The 9,462-nt window shown below is 33.6% G+C and overlaps 2 protein-coding genes across 2 annotated transcripts; both read right to left on the reverse strand.

The window, feature by feature from the left end:
* Positions 1-318: 318 nt before the first annotated feature.
* On the reverse strand, positions 319-4,609 carry LOC132804961 (uncharacterized). Its single transcript, XM_060819465.1, has 2 exons — positions 2,218-4,609; positions 319-944 (listed from the first exon to the last, which is right to left on the reverse strand). The coding sequence occupies exon 2, from the start codon at positions 931-933 to the stop codon at positions 346-348; it is 588 nt and encodes a 195-aa protein (XP_060675448.1). The 5' UTR covers positions 934-944; positions 2,218-4,609; the 3' UTR covers positions 319-345.
* Positions 4,610-4,740: 131 nt separating this feature from the next.
* LOC107404421 (ethylene-responsive transcription factor ABI4) lies at positions 4,741-6,519 on the reverse strand. Its single transcript, XM_048470429.2, has one exon. The coding sequence runs from the start codon at positions 6,356-6,358 to the stop codon at positions 5,273-5,275; it is 1,086 nt and encodes a 361-aa protein (XP_048326386.2). The 5' UTR covers positions 6,359-6,519; the 3' UTR covers positions 4,741-5,272.
* Between the last annotated feature and the right edge of the window lie 2,943 nt (positions 6,520-9,462).

The raw sequence follows: 9,462 nt of genomic DNA on the forward strand, positions 1-9,462 counted from the left end.
ATTGGAAATAGAAGATCTTAGTCCTCCGAAATAAGAAAATCATTTACCCTCATTGTCATTTATGCAAATGAAATGTTAGCAAAGGTTTTTTCTTTTTTCTTTTTCTTTTTTTTTTTCTTTTTTTACCTTAAAGCTACCGTTTACTTGGACAATATTCTAAGCTTATATTAAAAAAAAAAAAAAATGGCTCTTAACTAATATTATGCTACTATAAAAATACACCCATTAATTTAATATATATTGACTAGCTCAAACATTATCAGTCTAACCGCACATAGAATAGCGGCCAAAATGTACCTTTTGTTTTTTTTTTTTTTTTGAAGAGAAATAGATCATAACTTTAAATTATAAAGAAGAATTACAAATATCAGCCTGAAGCACAGTAGTATGCCACTGTGGACCAACTTCAAGCCATGACTCATAATGAGTTAAACCAGTAGCATATTGTGCAATACACTGAGCCACTCTATTGGCCTCCCTAGATGCAAAAGAGCCAATAAAACCCGAATGGAGTGAGAAGATCTCCTGCAGAGATTCTACTAAGAAATAGTCTGGATCTAGTTGGGTATTCATTGGAAGAGAATTAACAGCTTGAAGAGCTTCTCTACAGTCAATAACAATTTCACCCTGGTGAAAACCCATATCAATACAAAATCTCAGTGCTTCACGAATAGCAATAAGTTCAGCATGTTTAACTGACCAAGAAGCTTCAAAGGGCTCAGCAGGGGCTCCCATAAGTATTCCAGAAGCATTACGCACAACCACGCCAACTCCAAATTTGCCAGTTTCCTTTTTGACAGAAGCATCCACATTTATTTTCAGGCTGTCAGGTTGTGGTGGTAACCAACAATGATCTCCGGAATGTAATCGTTGACGAATCAGTGGTTGTAAGGCTTCCTTATACTCCACATGTAGATGAGAGATAGTGTCCATCAGCTGGGGTTCTGTTTTAACAAAATTACCATGCAAAAACGCATTCCTATTATTCCACAGATTCCAACATGTCCAAACAAACCTCTCATTTTGAAAATCCGACAGCTCTGTGATTATAGATTGGCATAATGCAGAGAAGGAATCAAAAGCAATTCGCTTATAATTAGGATAGAAATCAAAATGCTTCCAGATACGGACTGCATATCTACATCTCCAAAAGGTATGCAAAGTATTCTCCTCTTCTTTAGAACAAAGCAAACACTCTTTGTTGTCAGATATTTTCCTTGAAGCTGATAAAGAAAAACATGGGAGCGCATCATTGCAAGCACGCCATATCAACAGTTTGACTTTATTGGGAACTTGCAGGTGCCATAGAGACCGCCACCACTTACTGCTTTGAGGATCACTTGGACCGCTTATGTTACTTCCAATACCCAGGATTCGAGCCTCCCAGTAGCCAGTCTTTACAGAATACTCACCATTTGCGCTAAATTTCCAAAATGTACCTTTGTCCATTCTATTTTCAACTAGTATTCATTCAGGGGTTACAAAAAAAATTTTAGCATTTAATATCCTGTATTGCTAAAACTATGAAATTTTAACACTTTCCATTTAAAATTGATCATGTTATACTCATGTGACCAGCAAATTGATTTTTTTCTTCTTTGTAATTTCTGAAATTGTTTTGATAAAATAAAAATTATAAAACCTAAAATACCAAAACTCACCGTTTTCTTTTTCTTCCCTCTCTCTCTCTCTCTCTCTCTCTCTCTCTCTCTTCTCTTTGATTATCGATGATGGAGAATAACCCACAAAGGACCCAAAATACACTCTGATCCGACATTCACATACTTCCCCTCATTGTCTGTGTGCTTCATTCACCAGCTAGTTTCTAGCACTGTTTTCCTAAGGCTTTTTTTTTTTTTTTTTTTTTTTTTTTGGTGGGCTATGGCAATCTTGGTTTTATATGTTTTTGCTTGCCAAGAAAAACCCATTTGATAATTTTCAAGATCTTAGTGGCTTTATTTCTATCTATGACGTTGCAAATTTTCTTCAAATTGAATGCCAAAATAGAATAACAATGGCATTTGATGGTTTTAAAGGAAAATATTTTCGTCGTATGCGTATGATTCAAGTTGAGAGATCTGTTGGTACTTTAATTGGAAGAAACAAGATTTAGAAAACTAATTAGTTTGTTTGTATAGCATTCAAATATGAATTCCAAGGTATCAATAACAAAAAGCGGATTCAAATTAATGTGTTTTTTTGGAACTGGGTGGTCACCTTTCTGTTTCTTCGAGACCTCCAAAAGCAACGTCTGGTCCGGCACTACCTGGTTTTATCGGCTTGGATGATGATGATGATGATCCTCCTATGGCTCCTGTGCCAGTGCTGTAGGAGAGATTCGGGATGCTTGGAGGACTGTTGTCGGAGTCATCATCGAAGGTGTGAGAGAGGTCTCAACCTTGGGATAGTGAGATTGCAACACCATAGTCCGCCGTTGTTGGTGTTCTTTCTTAGAGAGAGAAGAGAGAGATAGAAGAAGAAGAAGAGGACGATAGAAAGAGACGGAAAAAAACAGTGATTTTTAATTTTTCAGGTTTTATTAAAAAAAAAAATTTCTCAAAACAATTTTAGAAATTACAAAAATAAAAAAAAAGTCAGAAAAATCAATTCATGACAAATTTTCAAAAGGAAAGTTAAAATTTAAAGGTTTTGGTAACAAAGAGTATTAAATGTCAATTTTTTTAACCGCCTCCTAAACGAAAACTCTGTAAGATGAAGATATTAAAATGCATTTTGGTCTAAAATGGCTAGGTAACTTCCAACAGTAAGATAGTCATTCCCGATCTCCTTCATTATTCAAAAGCAAGAAATATGGAGGCCAAAATTGTTATACTTCCAATACATAGATATACACAATTAATTATGTAAAGATCATGAAAACACAAATATCCATATAAATTGAACAATCACACAATAACGTGGACGTCAACAATGAGTTGGGGAATTATGCTCAAGAACCGTTGAGGTGCCCCAAGATTCACCAGTTTGATATTATGAGCAGGGTTAAGCAAACATATTACGGGGTTTATTGCATTTATGCAACTATAGTTAAAGTTGTCTTTACCAAAAAAAAAAAAAAAAAAACACTATAGTTAAAGTTGTACTTTAAACCCTCGAATTTAAGACTTCTAGCTCTCAAGTAGTAATTTGTTACATTTTTGTCCAATCAAATTTTCCCTCCATAAACAATCTTGGTTAACGATTAGATGTAGTAAAATGTAACTATTTGAAGCTAAAGACCTTAAATTACAACAAATTAAAACTACAGATCCTAAATTGCAACAAATCAAACCAAATTATATTTTAATATTGATCACATGGGAATAACGTGAGATGAAACTACTAACCACCGTAAAAATATATCCATACTCGACCAAAGTGCAGTGTTATAAATTGAAAAAGGAAGTGCTTCTTTCTCAACTAGAGGTATAAAAATGCATTTATAACTTTTTTCATAGTAAAATGAAAACGCAAATTAACCCCAAATTAAGGAAATGCAATAGAGTATTTCTGGAAAAGGAAACAGATCAGGAAGTGCTAATTACTCCTATCCTGTGAGGCTGCGTTGAGATTCTCACTCTCCAATATCTAGAGATTATTACATGTACAAGGATTTCTAAAACTTATCAAACTCTAACTAATCACAGCTCTGGACACACTAACTATATAAAGCAGAACAGACTTAACAGTGCTCATCACAAATATAAACTTTTTAATGGTTAACATCTATATATATATATATATATAATCTTAGTTTGCGAGACGTCGTTACCAGCACCAATTACATGTAATTCCGATAAAATATCTCACAGATTACACATCAGCCGGCACTAGACACTTAGCAGAAAGAGACTATCAAATATAAATCATATAAAACTCCTTATAGTTAAACATTTCAAATATTATAATATAAGATTTTCAAGTCGAATAAGATTCGCTACGTACTTTAAAGTGTGTCTAGCATCTCCCCTGCTTCATCTTTTAAGAAGCAACAAGTATATCCTTGTATATTTTGGAACTCTATGAGACTTAAAATGTAATTCACATTCCACAATTGCACCAAATCGTATAATTAAACCATTGTGTTTTGTGTATCGAACTTTCTAGTCGCTATGAAAAGCTTAAAATTCATTACAAAGCCCACGCAACAGCAAACATGTTCCATTATTGGGAAAAAAAAATTTTTTTAAAAAAGGTCCAATAATTACAGTGCAAGGACAATATGAGAACATGTATAATTATGTATGTATATATATATATATATATATGCCGATGGTAATATGAATTAGTTGATATACAGTAACATTTTTCTTTGCGGGGTTAAGTTGATATGTAGAAACATTATTAATGATTTATAATCTAAAAAAATACATAATTTCTAATGATTATTTAAGGAAATAAATCTGATCAGTACAAGGAATACAAATTCTTCAAAGCTAGCCTTCACCCTCTCAACAAAAAGAAATTAGAAGACATAACTATTCCCAACAACCAAGCATCATGCAAACAAGACATGTAATTATTATGGCAATATATACCTTAGTTATTAACTATAAAAAATAAAAAACTCTTTAATAAGTGGAACCCTTTGAACACTTTGAACCAAAAACCGCGGCAAGATCTCCCTTCAACAGTTTAAAGGGGAAAAAAAAAAAAATCCATCAAGATCTCCCTTCCACAGCTTAAAAAGAAAAAAAAAAAAAAATCCAACATATATATATATATATATGCTTTAAGAAAAATACATTAATATTCTTTCATTACTCGACAATACTGAGTAATAATCTTTTATTAATTTGGGCCTCAAACCAGAGAAACTATTCCAATAAACCCTAAAATAAATGACGAAAATTAACCACCCATATCCAAACACTCCATGAAAGGAATGAAAGAAACCTTCATTACCTTGTATAATAATTAAGCTAACCTTCCCTTGAGATCTCCTTCATGTTTAAATCCAACACCGCATGCAACAGAACAGAACAACATCATTTCCATAGCAATCACTTGTTCTCTCTCTCACTCTCTATATATATAGTCACACCAAGTGTAGTAGTAGTACTGCTTCGAATCACTGATCGCTAATTACTTCGATCAATAGCGATGCGTTCTTCCATCTTATATATAAGCTGAAATTCTTCACTCCAATATCGGCCGAAAACCCTTTTGGAGCCCAAGCAAACAAGCAAGCAAGTTTCAACAAACCCCCAGGATTGAGAGTTGCATGCAAGCAAATCCAGTGTAGGAATTTTTTTTTTTTTTTTTTTTTTAATCAATCAAAGCCTTTGAAATCGAATAAGAAAGGATCACCATAATCCCAAAAACTCGGCGTGTAATCTTCATCGTTGATCAACGGCCACATCATGGGAGATACAGCTCCATTAACCGACCCGATCGGATCCGGAACCTGCACCGGTGCAACCATTGGTTGTGTAGAAAAAGATAAGCTCGAGTCCACTATCCCCACCAGCGTATTAATATCATCCAGAGAACAGTTCTGATGATGATTTTGTAGTTGTTGTTCAGATTGAAATTGATTTTGATGGTTGTGATTAGGGTTCTGATACGATGTGGTGGTGGTGGTAGGGTCATGATGAGCACAATTATTAAGAACTAGATGTTCATTTCCATCAGAGAGTGGATACTGATGATGATGATGATGATGATGATACTGTTGTTCTTGTTGTTGTTGCACCATAAGCTGCTGCTGTGGATTCTGCAGCAGCGAATTCGGGCACAGTAAGGAAGCAGAAGTAGTTGGGTAACCCCCAACACCACCGTACGGTACGAATCCCGAGGAAGCCGCCGCAATCGCCATTAAAGGAATTGGCTGAGCTGCTGAAGATGGATAAGCAGTGAGTCCGAACCCGGATGGACGAGGAAGCAATGGCCGCAGGGTTTGAGTAGACGAAGAAGACGAAGATGAAGACGACCCGCCGCGCGTGGAAGACGAAGAGGAAGACGAAGAAGAAGAGACGGAGGGCTGGAGGTTAAGCTGAGCTCTAGAGCCGTAGAGAATAATGGCCGCACGGTCATAAGCACGCGCTGCGTCTTCAGCGGTGGCGAAAGTGCCGAGCCACTTTCGGGTCCGTTTACGCGGTTCTCGGATCTCGGCGACCCATTTGCCCCAGCTACGCTGTCGGACTCCACGGTAGCGAAACTTGTTGTTGTCGGGACCTCCTTTGCCTTTGGATTTTCTGGTCGTGGTGTTTGATGATGATGATGATGCAGAGGCGGTGGTGATGGTGGTTGGTTCTGCTGCGTTTGAAGAAGAAAGGTCGTCGTTTTGATTGTTGTTTGTGTGTTGGGGTGGAAGGGAAGGATCAGATGGAAGAGAGTGTTGTTGGTCTTGGTCCATAGGGTATGGTGAAAGGATGGCTTTAAAACTGGTTGTGGGGAAAGATGGAGACCACAACCTCTACCTCGTTCAGTGTTCTTGATTAGTCCAAAATACAGAAAGTCTAGAGGTGGATTTTGAATAACATCTCTGTTAATGGTGGATGAGGGCGGTGGAGAGGTGCGCTTTTTTTATATTTATATTTTGTGGTTTTTTCTTTTACACTTGTAGAGAAAAAAGAAAAGCAGATAGATTGATTGCTGCTCAGTGAAGATTACAGACCGGTCTCAGCGCACATTGGTTTTGGAATTTGGAACCATTATCATTTTCTTCTTCTTCTGTTTTTTTAATTAAAACTTTTTTATTATTATTTTTTTCGATAAGATTTATAAAAGCTGTATTTTGGGAAAATTCCCTAATCTTTCATTTTTGGTTTTTATTTTTTATCTCAATTTGTCTCACTTTTAAATGGCAATTACATGCTCTTGTTTTCTAGGGTTCGATTAGCAAATTTTTTATAGTTTGTTTTTTAGCACCAATTTCCAATGTATTTTCAACATTTTTGCATTTTAACCTTTATAGCATCGAAATTGGACTACACTCCTAAGTTTGTACACAATGCACATTTGTCCAAAACTTTCACCATGATTTTTAACTACAAGATTATATTAACCAAAATTCCAATTTCATTATATCTTTTTTGTTGGAATGAAAATCTCATCATGAGCTGTACACATGCACTTTAACTGTTATAATGTTACGGTGCGGAGATTTTGATTTAATATTACAGCATTTACAAATTTTAGAGAAGTAATGGTGCTAATTAATACTACAATTAGTAGATCAAATGAAAACAAGTGGAAATTATTGAAAGCTAGTGCCAAGAATATAAAATTTTTATTTCTTATTATATGTGAAATTATTCAAGACTTAATTGGCACAGTAATTTAGATTATATAAGTATTTGTATGCTTGGCACACTTGTAAAAACTATATTGTGATTGCACCTTCATGTCTATAGTTCAAACTTTTTTTTTTTTGGTAATGGTTTATAATTCATATGTTGACGAAGATGAATCCGGCTTTCCAAATACTATTGACTTGTAATGTTAACTGAAAAAAAAAATAACTGAGGCTATATGAGGTATTTAATTTCCTTTTATTATTCTATTTATATTTCGTTTTGATATTTCATTGAATAATATAATATTCTAGCTCCTATACATGTGCGACAGGGACTAAACTTTGCCTTGTAATTTGATGAATTTAATTATTTTCTTATGATTGTCTGCATAAACAAGAGTCACAGAAAAAATAGTTATATATATAAAACAAGGTGTCAGCATCAAAAAGCAAAACAAGCTAGCCGCAAAGATACTCTCTTTTCGAATGAGATAGTGTTGAAGGATTAAATTATAAATTATATTTGCCGTGTTATGTAAAAATATAGTATAGTTTAGCATATATGTTTTAAAATATTAGATATATTCATTGCTTGGTATAGTTGATGAAATTTCAGCCTTCTGAGTTGAGAGAGTCAGAACAAAGATGCCTCTGTTTCTGGCAGCCTGTGATATTTTGAGGTCACTTCTCAGAGAACTTACTTCGTGAAGAAGATAGGTTTCCAATTCAACTTATTTTGGTGTACCGTGCCCATAATTAATTTACACGCCTACCTAGTAGAGAAATGCCTATTTCGATTATTGTGTAAAAATATCCTTATTCATTTCCCTGATAGTGTAAGTGAAAACATGTAAACTTGTATCCATTGAGATATATTGTTGATAATTTCTTCCAATATCATCTAAAAAATGTACTCTTATAAATAAATCCGATTACCAATATGATTGTAGATTTTTTACCATGCTAATATTCTTTATGAACCCAATTTTTTTTTTTTTATAAATTATTTTTTACCGATGGTGGAAGTCTAGACTCCTTCATCAAAGTTGTCGCGAATAGGGATATGACTTATGAGGATATCATATTTGTGATTTAGAAACCCAAGGTAGATGCCGGTCTCTAGTCAACAACTCTTTCATTTTACAACTCCAAAAGTGGGATGGTATACAACTGTTTACTCCTTCAGTACCTGCTGTGTAACCAATTTATATTGGGGTCTACCAACTATTAGGTTAGTAGTGTCAAGACGGTATATCTGTTACATAAATTACTATTTTCGTAATATTGCATATATATATATATATATATATATATATATTTTCAGAACTCTTTTACTATTAACTATTTTTCAATTTACAATAGAAGATACATACTAAATCATACTGCTGAGATTCTATTTAATAATTTTAAATTAAAATTTTAATAGGAATGTAATAATTTTTAACATTTGTCACTTGATATACCTTAAACAAGTCATATAGATAATAATAATATAGTTCTCTTGTGATAATATAAACTTTCAATAAAATTATATATAATTTGATAATTGTATAAACTAAAAGGAATTTCAAATAATATTTATGTGCTATATTATTCTTCTCTATCCAAAAGATATATAAAGATATAAACTTATACAAAATAAAAATAAAAAATAACATAAATTACAATTATTTCTAATAGTCAACTAGTTACTTATTAATCGATCCTAGAAAGAATAATCAATTATTTATAATAATTAGGCATTAACACCTCATATTGACACTCCCCCTCAAGTTGGAGCATAGATATTTATCATGCCCAATTTGTTAATTTAAGTATTAAACATCTTTGTGGATACAACACTTGTAAGTACGTCCGCTAATCGATCATCTGACTTAACATATGAAAATTAAATGATTATTTGATCCAAATTTTCCTTGATGAAGTTGCCATTAACTTCCACATGTTTAGTATGATCACATTGTATGGGAAGGTGTGTAATTTCAATGACTGTCTTATTATCACAATACAAATCCATAGGCTTTCAATACTTAAACCCTAAATATTTTAAAATATTCTTTAGCCAAAGTAAATCACATACATGTATACGTGAAGGATGTTACCACAGCCTTCTACTTTTGACTTTTTAAAATGACTAAATTTCCTTTGATCTCCTATACAATCAAAGTTCCTATACAGTCAAAGTTCCTATACCCTACAATATCCAATGTATCACCCTTGAA

This window comes from Ziziphus jujuba, chromosome 8 (genome assembly GCF_031755915.1).
Source record: "Ziziphus jujuba cultivar Dongzao chromosome 8, ASM3175591v1".
In the NCBI taxonomy this organism is placed as follows: Eukaryota; Viridiplantae; Streptophyta; class Magnoliopsida; order Rosales; family Rhamnaceae; genus Ziziphus; species Ziziphus jujuba.